Below are 15,985 nucleotides of genomic sequence, written 5' to 3' on the forward strand. Positions count from 1 at the left end.
TAGACAATGCTTCCACTGCAGCCAGGGATTGTGGGTATTCTCAGTTGCATGTCATTACCCAGAATGCCTGGCTCCAGTGGAAGCACTGTATACAAAAGAGATAATGGGGAAAGGCAGGATTACAGATCTGTCTGAGACATATGAATGTGGTATTTGTACAGTATGCGGTGGAGGATTTTTGTCATTTTTTTTACTCCGCATCCATAACTTATTTTGTGTCTAGAATATAACATTCACGTAAATGACAACTAGGAGTCCAGAATCAAGTTCATAATTCACTTACAAGGAATACATTTTTTTCATGTATTGCATGTATAATCTTGTGTAACTGTTACTGAGGGATATTTTTAACTAAAGGGAAATACTACTGTATCATACAGTGGATTCATTTATATTCCAGTAGTTGGCGTCTGTGCAAAGCTGAAAAACCATGTCACCCAGTGACACAGATACAAAAGAATGTACTGCTGTGACATCATTATTAAAGAGTTGCAATGCTTCATGGACATCACATGCGCAGTATTCTGTGATGGGAATACAGAAAGGAGAGTGGAAGGAAAGGAGGGAGGATGAAAACACAGCATCATCGCTGCACACGTCACATTTTGCATATCTTTATAGAGATGTACAGTTAATAAAAATTAGTATAAATAAGTTCCCTTGCTTGCCATTTTCTCTGTTGTATAGAATACCCCATTTTATCTCAGTAACCAAGGATCCCATACCTTATAAAATATTTTGGTTGAATGTTTCAAAAAAAAAACTGACAATTTTTCCATATACATAACCGTGTTTATTGTTTTAATTACAATTCTTCTAGACAGAGCTTCTGTTTATTTCCAAATGGCAGCTACTGCGCATCTAGCCGCCATTAATATATGGGCTATAAGTTTGTGTTGGTAGGGATTGCCACCTTCCGCAGAGCTAGCCAGTAACGTAATAGAAAAGTCAGCGAGGAGAGCAGAGAGCCCGAGATAACAACATGTAGCAGCGAGGAGAGCAGAGAGCCCCAGATAACAACATGTAGCAGCGAGGAGAGCAGAGAGCCCCAGATAACAACATGTAGCAGCGAGGAGAGCAGGACCCCGAGATAACAACATGTAGCAGAAAGGAGAGCAGAGACCCCGAGATAACAACATGTAGCAGAAAGGAGAGCAGAGAGCCGGAGATGATAACATGTAGCAGAAAGGAGAGCAGAGAGCCGGAGATGATAACATGTAGCAGCGAGGAGAGCAGAGACCCCGAGATAACAACATGTAGCAGCGAGGAGAGCAGAGAGCCCGAGATAACAACATGTAGCAGAAAGGAGAGCAGAGAGCCCGAGATAACAACATGTAGCAGCGAGGAGAGCAGAGAGCCCGAGATAACAACATGTAGCAGCGAGGAGAGCAGAGAGCCCGAGATAACAACATGTAGCAGCGAGGAGAGCAGAGACCCCGAGATAACATGTAGCAGAAAGGAGAGCAGAGAGCCCGGGATAACAACATGTAGCAGCGAGGAGAGCAGAGACCCCGAGATAACAACATGTAGCAGCGAGGAGAGCAGAGAGCCCGAGATAACAACATGTAGCAGCGAGGAGAGCAGAGAGCCCGAGATACCAACATGTAGCAGCAAGGAGAGCAGAGAGCCCGAGATAACAACATGTAGCAGCGAGGAGAGCAGAGACCCCGAGATAACAACATATAGCAGAAAGGAGAGCAGAGCCCCCGAGATAACAACATGTAGCAGCGAGGAGAGCAGAGAGCCCGAGATACCAACATGTAGCAGCGAGGAGAGCAGAGAGCCCGAGATAACAACATGTAGCAGAAAGGAGAGCAGAGACCCCGAGATAACAACATGTAGCAGCGAGGAGAGCAGAGAGCCGGAGATGATAACATGTAGCAGCGAGGAGAGCAGAGAGCCCGAGATAACATGTAGCAGCGAGGAGAGCAGAGAGCCCGAGATAACAACATGTAGCAGCGAGGAGAGCAGAGAGCCCGAGATAACAACATGTAGCAGCGAGGAGAGCAGAGACCCCGAGATAACAACATGTAGCAGCGAGGAGAGCAGAGACCCCGAGATAACAACATGTAGCAGCGAGGAGAGCAGAGACCCCGAGATAACAACATGTAGCAGCGAGGAGAGCAGAGACCCCGAGATAACAACATGTAGCAGCGAGGAGAGCAGAGACCCCGAGATAACAACATGTAGCAGCGAGGAGAGCAGAGACCCCGAGATAACAACATGTAGCAGCGAGGAGAGCAGAGAGCCCGAGATAACAACATGTAGCAGCGAGGAGCGCAGGGACCCTGAGATAACATGTAGCAGCGAGGAGAGCAGAGACCCCGAGATAACATGTTATCTTGGGCTCTCTCCTCGCTGCGTGAGGAGAGCAGAGAGCCCGAGATAACAACATGTAGCACGAGGAGAGCAGAGACCCAGAGATAACAACATGTAGCAGCGAGGAGAGCAGGGACCCCGAGATAACAACATGTAGCAGCGAGGAGAGAAGGGACCCCGAGATAACAACATGTAGCAGCGAGGAGAGCAGGGACCCCGAGATAACATGTAGCAGCGAGGAGAGCAGAGACCCTGAGATAACAACATGTAGCAGCGAGGAGAGCAGAGACCCCGAGATAACATGTAGCAGCGAGGAGAGCAGAGACCCCGAGATAACGTAGCAGCGAGGAGAGCAGGGACCCCGAGATAACAACATGTAGAAGCGAGGAGAACAGGGACCCAGAGATAACATGTAGCAGCGAGGAGAGCAGAGACCCCGAGATAACAACATGTAGCAGCGAGGAGAGCAGAGACCCCGAGATAACAACATGTAGCAGCGAGGAGAGCAGAGACCCCGAGATAACAACATGTAGCAGCGAGGAGAGCAGAGACCCCGAGATAACAACATGTAGCAGCGAGGAGAGCAGAGACCCCGAGATAACAACATGTAGCAGCGAGGAGAGCAGAGACCCCGAGATAACAACATGTAGCAGCGAGGAGAGCAGAGAGCCCGAGATAACAACATGTAGCAGCGAGGAGCGCAGGGACCCTGAGATAACATGTAGCAGCGATGAGAGCAGAGACCCCGAGATAACATGTTATCTTGGGCTCTCTCCTCGCTGCGTGAGGAGAGCAGAGAGCCCGAGATAACAACATGTAGCACGAGGAGAGCAGAGACCCAGAGATAACAACATGTAGCAGCGAGGAGAGCAGGGACCCCGAGATAACAACATGTAGCAGCGAGGAGAGAAGGGACCCCGAGATAACAACATGTAGCAGCGAGGAGAGCAGGGACCCCGAGATAACATGTAGCAGCGAGGAGAGCAGAGACCCTGAGATAACAACATGTAGCAGCGAGGAGAGCAGAGACCCCGAGATAACATGTAGCAGCGAGGAGAGCAGAGAGCCCCAGATAACATGTAGCAGCGAGGAGAGCAGAGACCCCGAGATAACGTAGCAGCGAGGAGAGCAGGGACCCCGAGATAACAACATGTAGAAGCGAGGAGAACAGGGACCCAGAGATAACATGTAGCAGCGAGGAGAGCAGGGACCCCGAGATAAAAACATGTAGCAGCAAGGAGAGCAGAGACCCCAAGAAAACAACATGTAGCAGCGAGGAGAACAGAGAGCCCGAGATAACAACATGTAGCAGCGAGGAGAGCAGAGACCCCGAGATAACATGTAGCAGAAAGGAGAGCAGGGACCCCGAGATAACAACATGTAGCAGCGAGGAGAGCAGGGACCCCGAGATAACAACATGTAGCAGCGAGGAGAGCAGAGACCCCAAGATAACAACATGTAGCAGCGAGGAGAGCAGGGACCCCGAGATAACATGTAGCAGCGAGGAGAGCAGAGAGCCCGAGATAACATGTAGCAGCGAGGAGATCAGAGACCCCGAGATAACATGTAGCAGCGAGGAGAGCAGAGTCCCGAGATAACATGTAGCAGCGAGGAGAGCAGGGACCCCGAGATAACAACATGTAGCAGCGAGGAGAGCAGGGACCCCGAGATAACATGTAGCAGCGAGGAGAGCAGGGACCCCGAGATAACATGTAGCAGCGAGGAGAGCAGAGACCCCGAGATAACATGTAGCAGCGAGGAGAGAAGAGACCCCGAGATAACAACATGTAGCAGCGAGGAGAGCAGGACCCCGAGATAACAACACGTAGCAGAAAGGAGAGCAGAGACCCCGAGATAACAACATGTAGCAGCGAGGAGAGCAGAGAGCCCGAGATAACAACACGTAGCAGCGAGGAGAGCAGAGAGCCCGAGATAACAACACGTAGCAGAAAGGAGAGCAGAGAGCCCGAGATAACAACATGTAGCAGCGAGGAGAGCAGAGAGCCCGAGATAACAACATGTAGCAGCGAGGAGAGCAGAGAGCCCGAGATAACAACATGTAGCAGCGAGGAGAGCAGAGAGCCCGAGATAACAACATGTAGCAGCAAGGAGAGCATGGACCACGAGATAACATGTAGCAGCGAGGAGAGCAGGGACCCCGAGATAACATGTAGCAGCGAGGAGAGCAGAGAGCCCGAGATAACAACACGTAGCAGCGAGGAGAGCAGAGAGCCCGAGATAACAACACGTAGCAGAAAGGAGAGCAGAGAGCCCGAGATAACAACATGTAGCAGCGAGGAGAGCAGAGAGCCCGAGATAACAACATGTAGCAGCGAGGAGAGCAGAGAGCCCGAGATAACAACATGTAGCAGCGAGGAGAGCAGAGAGCCCGAGATAACAACATGTAGCAGCAAGGAGAGCATGGACCACGAGATAACATGTAGCAGCGAGGAGAGCAGGGACCCCGAGATAACATGTAGCAGCGAGGAGAGCAGAGAGCCCGAGATAACAACATGTAGCAGCGAGGAGAGCAGAGACCCCGAGATAACATGTAGCAGCGAGGAGAGCAGAGAGCCCGAGATAACAACATGTAGCAGCGAGGAGAGCAGAGACCCCGAGATAACATGTAGCAGCGAGGAGAGCAGAGACCCTGAGATAACATGTAGCAGCGAGGAGAGCAGAGTCCCGAGATAACATGTAGCAGCGAGGAGAGCAGAGACCCCGAGATAACAACATGTAGCAGCGAGGAGAGCAGAGACCCCGAGATAACAACATGTAGCAGCGAGGAGAGCAGAGACCCCGAGATAACAACATGTAGCAGCGAGGAGAGCAGAGACCCCGAGATAACATGTAGCAGCGAGGAGAGCAGGACCCCGAGATAACATGTAGCAGCGAGGAGAGCAGAGTCCCGAGATAACATGTAGCAGCGAGGAGAGCAGAGACCCCGAGATAACATGTAGCAGCGAGGAGAGCAGAGACCCAGAGATAACATGTAGCAGCGAGGAGAGCAGAGACCCCGAGATAACAACATGTAGCAGCGAGGAGAGCAGAGAGCCCGAGATAACATGTAGCAGCGAGGAGAGCAGGACCCCGAGATAACATGTAGCAGCGAGGAGAGCAGGACCCCGAGATAACATGTAGCAGAGACCGGCCGCAGTTTCTCCAGCATCTATATTTATTGTTATTTGAAGTGAGTGAAAATGCCTTCATGCCCAATACCTTGGTGAATGGGTGTTTAAAAAAAAAAATTTTTTAAAGTAAAAGTTTTGTTGAGCAGCACGGGCAGGTGGTGAGGGTGAGTGGGAGTGGGAAGGCGGTGTTGCCGATCTTCCCCCATCTCACAGTTGACATCTCTGTATGGCAGTGTGTATTAGTGACACCCACGCACATCCTCTTTTCTCCCCTAAAACATCGTCATAATTCAGAACAAGGGTGGGCAGCATTCTGGGACCCTCTGCCTTGTTCCTTACCTACCCCCTTGTGCCTCGCTACAACCTGCTCTCCAATACACACACCAACCCCCTGTGCTCCATACTAAGTGGCACAGAGCAGACCGACCTGTCAATGTATTTATTTATATAGCGCCATTAATGTACATAGCGCTTCACAGTAGTAATACACGTGACAACCATATAAATTACAAATAACACAATGGGAAGAAGTGCTTCAGACATAAAAGTAACACTTAGGAAAAGGAGTCCCTGCTCCGAAGAGCTTACAATCTAATTGGTAGGTCGGAAGAACGTGCAGAGACCGTAGGAGGGCATTCAGGTAAGTGCGTCTGCAAGGGGCCAAGTTTTATGTATCATGTTTATAGTATTAGCCACGGTGCTACTCATATGCTTCGTTAAGCAGGTGTGTTTTGAGGTGGGTCTTACAGGTGGATCGAGAGGGTGCTAGTCGGATATTGAGGGGAAGGGCATTCCAGAGGTGCGGGGCAGTCAGTGAGAAAGGTTTAAGGCGGGAGAGGGCTTTAGATACAAAGGGGATAGAGTGAAGACATCTTTGAGTAGAACGCAGTCAGTCTTGATAATAAAGCATGAGTGACAGGTCAGTCAATGTGGTACGCAGCACATGCTCCAAAGGCAACATTTTAGGTGTCTGGCTAGCAGGCATTTGGGATTTTTCCATCCCAGCCTTGGTGAGATAAGGAATCAGGCTACTGACCGTGTCCGTTGAAAACCCAGTTTCACATAAATCATCAAAACATTGTATCATCTGACTTCCTCGTCCCACTTCCTCTCTCAAATACATGGCAAGATTACATGCGAACCTCTGCAATACAGTTAGCTTCACAAACAAGCTTCTAGGGTCTCAGTAACAACTTTACTTCACATAGCGCTTTTCTCCCAATGTGACTCAAAGCGCTTCACAATTACAGTATAGTGCGCGGTAAGCAGCACATAGGCATTTTACAGACAGTCCCTGCGCAGATGAGCTTACAATCTATGTTTTTGGTGCATAAGGCACAGGGAGATCAAGTGACTTGCCCAAGGTTACAAGGAGGTGACACCAGGATTTCAACCAGGTTCCTCTGATCCAAACTCAGAATTGTTGTTCACAAAGTCAGTGTCTTTACTCACTGAGCCACATCTAGAAAGGATTCCTTCATACAGGTCAGAAACTAAAGCCATTGGCAGTCTTCATCAAGCACTGCTGTGGGGTATAACACCCCATTGGGAGCTAACTACCATTAAAGTCCATGGCAGTTAGCGCCATATCGGGGTGCAATACCCCATTAATCTGCCCCTATATTTGATCACAATGTGTATTGCCGAAATTATCAACCCATGTACAGCGAAACCCAGGAGCTCTGCTGGAGGGCAATGGGATTACACAAAAAAACATTACACAAATTGTGGGTTTGTTTTTTTTCCCTCATAACACCACAATTAATTTTTTCAATAATTTAAAAAAAAAAAAAAAAAACTTTTAAACAAAATTCAACATTTTATCAAAATAGTATTTAGTTATGTTATGAACCATAGTTCTAAAGAGGTTTTTATTTCATATACATGATTAATTTTGTATTTTTAGATACATTTTCGTTACTTGATTTGAAAGAAACAAAAAACACAGGTATTTAACTTAAGCATGCTGTGTTTGTTTTTAAAGGGAGACCATTACAGTATATTGTTCAATTCTACACTAAATGTTATATTTGTTAAATCATTGCACCTTTAAGTTAAGAGAAGAACCCTAGTGGGAAGTATGGCAAGGTTACAAGTGTTTGTTAACTTGATGTTATGCCACTTTGAACTCCACCAATGGTAAGGTTGGTGGCTTGCTAAATGGGCATTTTCAATTAATATTACTCTACAAAGCACATTTCTTATGATACCCCAAGTTAACCACCCATGCGATTATTAAGAGGCACTATGATGGCAAATCTTAATGATCATCCAAAAGGATACATCATGCATAAAGCTACAACAACAAAAGCTCTGACTGGCTGCCTCCTTTGGACATATTGTTCCTGGAAGATAAATGCCGAATAGAAATGTCTGAGTACAGAGTACTAAACCGACATATTTTCTTTAATTAGTATACTGGGTCAGTCTTGTGGAACGACATTAGACACAACTTAATTAACACAGACGCATGCCAAATCACATTTGCTTACAACTTCATGGGTTTGTAAGTATGCCAAGCGCTGCCTGCCTCCGAGATCCTTCAAAAGAAATGTACAGAAACAGAGAGAGAACGAACATACACAGCGGAGGGAACAAATGTTAAATACTTTGGAGCAGCTATAATTTTTAGAGCCAAAGGGTTTGTTGAGCAGCAGGGGAGTCACAGCCCCCTCTCTCTCCGCTCAAATTTGGCTCTTAAATATCCCGTTCCGCCCCTGCCCGGGTCGGCAGCTCTGTATGTCAGACTGTGTGTCAGTGTGTATCCGACACACTCACTGAGACACACAGGCAACTCTCTCCGGCAGTGTATGCATTTTCTATCGTCACTACTAAAGGCTGATTGTTCAGATACAGCGTATATTGAGGCAGAGAAAGGTGGGTAGCCGGGTTGGTTCTTTCTTCCACATACTAACATAACAACATTACGGAGAGGGTGTCGGTGGTATGATACCTTTTATTGGACCAGGAAGTGGTTGATATGTTGCAAGCTTTCTAACCGCTCAGGGTTCCTCACACCTGAAGAAGGACCCTGAGACTTTCGAAAGTTTGTAAGATATAAACTGCATGCTGGTCCGATAAAGTGTCATCAAACCACCTACTACAGCTCCTTTATTTTACTACATACATATATTGATTTATAGAGCCAAAAGATTATTAACACAGCGTCCCTGCAGTATTTAAGACTATATGGCACCTAGCTCGCTCGTCCTTTATCTAAAAATCATATATGTGTGTGGGTTTTTTTTGTTTTGTTTTTTAAAATAAAATCAGGTCTTTAGTATTAGATACAATTCAACTCTTAATGCCATTTTTAATGAGTTTTAATAAAGCATGCTTTGATTTCTATAACCGGTTGTAGCCCACCTCCCAAGCAGTTCAAGATATGTACAACACTTTCCTGTTTGGGACAATTTGTTGCCAATGTTCCCAGCAGTTTGAGCAATAAACTATAACAATAAACAATGTTACCTTAGTAATATAAGGATACATTGTAGCTGTTGAGTTACACTGAGTTAAGTGGCCATTATGTTAAAATAAAGTTAAACAAACAGTTGGAAAGTAGTATTGATGCTTTAAAAGCAATTATGTGGTTTTCTTGAATTTGTATTTTTAAAATTCATCGTTCCATCCAGGAGATATAAGCATTATATATTAAGTGTCAAAATATAGCTCTCCCTGGAGCTCCATACAGTTAAAACTTTTTTTTTTTTTTTTTTTTAAATACACTAAAAATAACAAAGTGCACGAAATGCTCAGTGGAGAAACATACTAACCCCGGACAGAGTTAAACAGATATCCTGTATGCCTCCACAGGGAATTGCTGCTTTGACCATACAGACACGCACCCAACAAAAATGTTTATCAATGGAACAGTTTTAGAAAGATGCAAATCACCCGCAAAGTTAAAATTGTACTTGTGAAAAACCAACATGCTCTTTTTATCAAGTCATATTGTAAATATTTGTTTTACACTTTGTCTGGTTAACAATGGCAGCAGTTACTTTAAAAACGCAGAACAAATGAAAGAAAAAAATCCCACAATATATCTGTAGATAACAGGACAAACAGTGAGAGATTACAATAAAATACTAAAACTCATAATACAGTTATCATGGAAACATTAAAAGTTTTTTTTTTTTTAAGCATTACTCTATTTGTCTTACAACTGGTCAGTCGCCTACATTTAACCTATTAAAGGTGCACTTATATTGAACTTTTTTTTTTTTTTTAACACAGGATTGAAGCAGGGGGTCTCCAGAGCTGAACCCCATTCATTTCAGCTGCAGGGACCCGCTGCTTTCAGAGATACTGACCTCCATAGGTGCTACCAGTAGCTGCTCCGCTACCTGGATTCATGGAGTTTCTCAGGGCCCGCACCCTGCGGGCCAATAGGAAGCTGTGACGTCATCGGGTTCGGCTTTCTATAGGCCCGCATGACGCGGAAGGTTAAACTTTAAACCACAGCTAGCTCAGCCGAGGGCGGCACCCCTATGGGAGGTATCTCTGGGAGCAGGGGGTCCACGTGACAGAAATGAATGGGGTTCTGCTCCGGAGACGCCCTGCTTGTAATATATCAACACAAAAACACTTGGAAGGCTCCTTTACACATACCACTATCTCTAGTTCACTTTTTCCATTTGAAGGGAATCCTTGCCTCCCTATAGCATGTGATCCTCAGGCTGTGTCTTGCTCTGCACTACGTGGGCATATACATTGTTTTAGCTATAAACTATGCTGCCACGTTCAGTTCATAGTTTTTCCTTGACATTTAGATGGAATGATGAAAACATAAGCCTTATGTTATGTTTTATTATTACTTCACTACTGCAAAATAAAAAAATAAATAAAATCTACACCTGATAGATAACTTTTTGAGACTACTAAATTATCGGGACACCAGAGACTGACCCCATACAGAAGTCCGACACTTGGCTTCGGGATGTGATCTACCATGCATACTATTTATATGGATGGTAATCTTTTTCTCCCACACTGAGAAGGAAACCTGCTTTGGTATATCCCCACAGGAGGGACACAGAGACAAGGCCTGTAGCTCCTGTATCCAAAAACGTGGCATGTGGTTAAAAATACCAGCCGAAGCCTGCCCGGCTTTCCCTGCAATTTTACTGCTGCCAACAAGAAGCTCCTGCCAAAGCTTCCAGTCAGTTGATAATATGGTTTTGGCGATGACAAGCTAGACAAGCTAGGCTGAGTCCCCCGGTGGTCATGGTGGCGCGTGCTACGTTGTGCGCGCTACACACCACAGCCGTCTATGGGGCAGGCCACAGTGGCTGTGTGCGCGCAAAGCGCTCCGACACGTACGCTTGCAGGGAAGACGATAATTTTGTCTTCCCGTGCCGCGGTCCTGTGGCCGCGCGCAGCCAATGGCAGGGCAGATATGCCCCATCGTGGCCGCGCCCCCTGTCATGGCCACGCCCCCATGCCCCCCCTAGAGCTCCCCTAAAGACCACCGATCGCGGCTGTAGTCTCTGAACGCGCCGCTAGGCTCGTGTGCAGCAGGGAGGAGCGGGGCCGTAGCCTTAGGCCTGGGACATAGTAAGCGCTTAGGTGCTGCCGCTCGCTCTACCAGGAGCTTTTAGCTGTCCTGGCAGAGGAGACAGCAAGCGCGCTTGGGAGGCGGGTATCACTGTGTGTGTGTGTGTGTCACTTGGTAGCTGTCAGTGTGTGTGTGTGTCACTTGGTAGCTGTCAGTGTGTGTGTGTGTGTGTGTCACTGGGGAACGCGCGTGTGTGTGTCACTGGGGAACGCGCGTGTGTGTCTCACTGGGGAACGCGCGTGTGTGTGTGTGTGTGTGTGTATATTATATAATATTTTAAAAATTAAAAAAAAAAGACATGTGAGAATAAATTATTTATTAACATTGTGCAACTTTGATAAATATATTCACGCATGCGCGCTCCCACATTTCTGGGTGGTTGGTGCTATGCTGTACGTACATACACTCCTTCCGGTCCCCACCTGACCCTGCCCGATGTCTCCGGTTCCTCTCCCTCTCCCTCCTCCCCCCCCTCTCACTCCCTTCTCCCCCCCCCTCTCACTCCCTTCTCCCCCCCCTCTCACTCCCTTCTCCCTCCCTCTCCCCCCTCTCACTCCCTTCTCCCCCCCCTCTCACTCCCTTGTGTGTTCTCTCTCACTCCCTTGTGTGTTCTCTCTCACTCCCTTGTGTGTTCTCTCTCACTCCCTTGTGTGTTCTCTCTCACTCCCTTGTGTGTTCTCTCTCACTCCCTTGTGTGTTCTCTCTCACTCCCTTGTGTGTTCGTGTTCTCTCTCACTCCCTTGTGTGTTCGTGTTCTCTCTCTCTCTCTTCTCCCCCCTCTCTCTCCCTTCTGCCCCCCCCCCTTCTGCCTCCTCTCTCTCCCCCCACCCCTTCTCCCCCCACCACACCACTCCGTTTGCCTCCCACCACCAGCCTGTTTTTCACACCCACCCCCCTGCACCAGCCCCAGCCCGTTTTTTGAAGTTTCTCCTCCTCCGCACGCATCAGCGCGCATGCGGAGGGAGAAAGTATAGCCGCGCTGATAACAGATGCAGGGGCTTTGTGCATCTGTTCAGCGCAGCTCAGCCCGCCTCAGCGACGCTGAGTTTACTATGTCCTGGGCCTTACACTGTGGCTCAACAGACTGGCTACCTATTCAGCTACTTGTAGTTTAAAGGAGGGGGTGGGAGAGAGGTAGGAAATTCCCTTTGGGGCACTCTTTTTACCCAGTTTATAGGAAGCATAGGGTCTCCGGAGACAGCACCATATTATTTGGGCGCTGGGGGCCCCCTGCTTCCCAGGACACATGCCTCCGTAGATGCAGCCAGGTTTAAATCCCCGGCCCCACGACGGAGGACGTTGCGACTTCCTATTGGCATCGCATGACGTAGGAGATTTAAACCATCATTTTGTTTCCCCTAGAGGGGACAGTACCATGGGCCCCTTCACAGGGAAATACCTTGGGCAGCAGGCGGTCCCCAGAGCAGGAAGCATTGTGGTTCAGCTCCAGAAACCATCTGGTTCAAATATATGTGTAATAAAATAAAGGGGGTGGGAGAGGCACAGTAAGCAGAACAGCCCAACTTAAAGACTACTGAATAAAATGTCTGGTGCAAGTTCAATAGGAGCCCCAATGGCAGGGGTGCGCAATCTCTGCACCCTGCACCCTGCTACCCTCCCCTGCTCGCCCTCCCCCTTGGCTCCGGAGTCAAATGACGTCACGTTGCCATTGCAACGCGCCGTCACGAGACCACGCAGCGGAATTTGACGCCGGGTTACCATGACGACATATCGCTACAAGCAAAGGTACAGAGGCCTCGCGCGGCCCCCCGGCATTTAACTTAAATGCCTTGGGGGAGAGCACGGGGCATCTGTAACCGCCGCAAGGAAAAATCTCACGCCCCCCCAGTTTGCGCACCCCTGCTCTACGGCAGGGGAGGGCAACTCCGATCCTCAAAGACCACAACAAGACGGGTTAAGGATATCCCAGCTTCAGCACAGGTGGCTCAATCAGTGGCTCAGTCAAAGACTGCACCACCTGTGCTGAAGCAGGGATATCTTGAAAACCTGACCTGTTGGTGGCCCTTTGAGGACTGGAGTTTTCCACTCCTGCTCTATGGGATATCTCCTATTGCCAAGCATAACAATATATGTGTAACCTAACGTTATCACTTGTTTCCCCACACTCAGCAGCCAACCAAGTTGCATCAAATTACCAAAATACACAACTCTCACTACCGGGCTCATCCAAATTTTCCCACAGCTCCTCCCTTCATCTATCATAGACGTAGGGGGTGGGTCAACAAAGCGAAAAGCAGCGCTTCGGAGGTTGAAGGTCCCTCTAGCAGTGAAGGATTTAAAGTTGCATCTCTCTCTGATCTGACATTATTACTAAATAAAGCATGCTTCTCCTGGAATGATGTTTAACTAGAAGAGCCTCGTCACTGATTGCTCTACCCCATCTGTAGGTCTGTCTCATTCCCTGTGTCTGCTTCCTTCAGCTGTCACTTCTCTTCCTGTATGCCTTGTCCTCCCTCCCACATGTACATTTCCCGGTCTCCTCCCCCAGTCCCCGCCTCGCCTCCCCTGGATGGGAGTGCTGGACACGAACACGGCAGTGATGATGCAGCTGTGTCACTTGGCACTGCATCAACGCGCCTCCTAGTGGCCTGCTGCAAGCTTGACACACTGACACGACAGCCAAGAGCTGCACGGAGTGCCCCACTCCTTGCAGTGCTACACACTGGAAATGCAAGGAGACCTCATCTCTCTTCCACACCCAGACTCCCTTCACCATGCCAGCAGCGAGGGATATGACTGGTACACAACATAGATATCAGGCAGCGCCACAAAGGCAACTAGAAGTACAAGAAATGTTTATTACTGGGACAATTCAAACCAAAAGGAAAGACCTGCTGATGTATGCATAGTATTTTATTTATTTAAATAGCGTTAGCTATATACACAGCGTAGTACATGACAGAACTGAAGGAGAATGATATCACTGTGCATTAAACACGCAATAGACAAATCCATACCCACAAAGATCTTCCAATGTAACAGATATGGGGAACAAACAACGGTGGGTTGGAACGATACGGCATTTAATTACCAGTACAATTAATGTCTAACTATAGTTACAGTGACTGTGCTCTCAGACTTGCAATGGCAATAGGATAATGGTGCCTTACATTTCCCTTTTTGAAGCTGTTGCAATGCAAGTGGTAATTAAATACTTTCCCCATCAAGAAAGATCCCCCAGCCAGGCACAAAATCTTTGCATCAAATGCAGCCCATACAGCGGCTCAGAATAAAAAACTGGCTGGAAAGATTAATGCCACAGTTGTCTATATTAACACAACATGTCGCTAATCCTGTAGCTACGGTGCTACCCCAGTACAATACCAGTATTATCTCCATGCTACTATGGACAAATCACTATTCCCTTGTGCTGCAGGCTCGAAAAGCTAAACATTTTATGAGGGGAGCAACTTGTAGGCTTCAACTGCATACAACACAACATAATCCACCACCAGTAAATATTCTTTCAAATCTAAGGCTGTCTCACATTTTAATCTGGTCTGTAACTGTTTCATACGCCTATAATATACATCTTCTCTAACTGTGCATGCAATGTATTGTATGCTGTTCATTTATGTTCATTTATGTAACTGTATTTGTAACCATGTATTATTTGTCATATTAACTATGTCCAGGTCATACTTGAAAACGAGAGGTAACTCAATGTATTACTTCCTGGTAAAATATTTTATAAATAAATAAAATAATAATCTGACTACCCTGTATTAACCAAATATTTTACTAGCACCTTCAGCAGCGTAAGGGTTAATGAAACTGAGCGTCACCCATGGCTTGTGAAGCAAGCACCTCGGATATCACTCGGTTTTTCAGCTGGCACTTTGATACGCTCTCACTACAAAAGCTTGCTTTCCTTAATCAAGAGGTTATCAGACATCCGTCTGCCTTCAGCCCTGGGAACTGTATGTCAGCATTAGTTACAATAGTCACAAGGACTGTTTCTCTGAACACATCTCCAACTACTTGTTTATTTCCGGCTACATTTATTCTCTCGTCTGCTTTTCCTTATCCGACGCTTTATAGCAGCTCTCAGCGGCAGTAATGGAGGTCATATAAAAGTGTTTGTCTCACTAAACCGCCCGAGGCAGCAAAAAGCAAATGTACAAACTGCTTTACCTGAGCCATTACTTTTGCTGACCCTCAATTTGCTAAAATCGCCATACCGTCGCCTAAAACAGTCTCCACTGTTAATCATTAGGTTACACCAATAGTATTAGCGCCATCACTGGGTGTACAGGACATACAAAATACCACTTGTGGATACTTTGCATGTCTCAGGCAGGTCTGCAATCCGGTCTTTCCCCAGTATCGCTTGGCAAACAGTGCTTCAGAATTTCAAACAACGAGGCCAAAATGCCAAGCTCTTCACTGAAAAGCACCTGCAACCTACACCACTGTATCTGAATCCATCATACTGTTTGTTCCCCTTTCACAAGATATGTTGGCAACTAAATGCACTAGCAAAATGAAGTAGACGCACAACACACGTACAACACAAATTGCGGGCAAAGGATAAACTAACCCAAGGGTGCACAAACCGGGGGGCGGGAGATTTTTTCTTGGGGGGCGCGGCGGTTGCAGAGGTCCCGCGCTCTTCCCCAAGGCATTTCAATTAAATGCCGGGGGATCGTGTGAGGCCTCTGCAACTAACTTACCGGGATTCAGACAGCTGTGTGACATATCGCCATGGCAACGCGGCATCAAATGACACCGCGGGCCATGTGACGTGACATCACACGCGTCAAATCACGCCGCTGATGACGTGACCCCGCAGCGTCATTTGACGCGGATACAAAGTGGGGGGAGGGAGGGGCGCGAGAGCCGGGGCAAGGAAGACAGTGGGTGCAGCAAAAGTTTGCACTCCCCTGAACTAACCAACTGCTTTGCGGTGGGTTTATGATAGCTATTTGAGATTGGAAAAAAGCGAGGGGGGAAG

At 47.4% G+C, this 15,985-nt stretch overlaps 1 protein-coding gene across 4 annotated transcripts in view; it reads right to left on the reverse strand.

Moving 5' to 3' along the window:
* ARFIP1 (ARF interacting protein 1) overlaps positions 1–15,985 on the reverse strand; it is a 119,637-nt gene that overhangs the window by 101,781 nt on the left and 1,871 nt on the right. For 2 of the 4 annotated variants that reach the window (XM_075613330.1, XM_075613294.1), the window contains exon 1: positions 13,408–13,432. The exons of the other annotated variants lie outside the window; for them this stretch is intronic. Coding sequence is in view for 1 of the 2 variants with exons in the window: in XM_075613294.1 (XP_075469409.1) it covers positions 13,408–13,429 (22 nt within the window). In the remaining variant the exon portion in view is untranslated. Of the gene's footprint in view, positions 1–13,407; positions 13,433–15,985 lie in introns of those variants that run through there. 4 annotated transcript variants of the gene reach the window in all.

Source organism: Ascaphus truei, chromosome 1, assembly GCF_040206685.1.
Source record: "Ascaphus truei isolate aAscTru1 chromosome 1, aAscTru1.hap1, whole genome shotgun sequence".
Taxonomy (NCBI): Eukaryota; Metazoa; Chordata; class Amphibia; order Anura; family Ascaphidae; genus Ascaphus; species Ascaphus truei.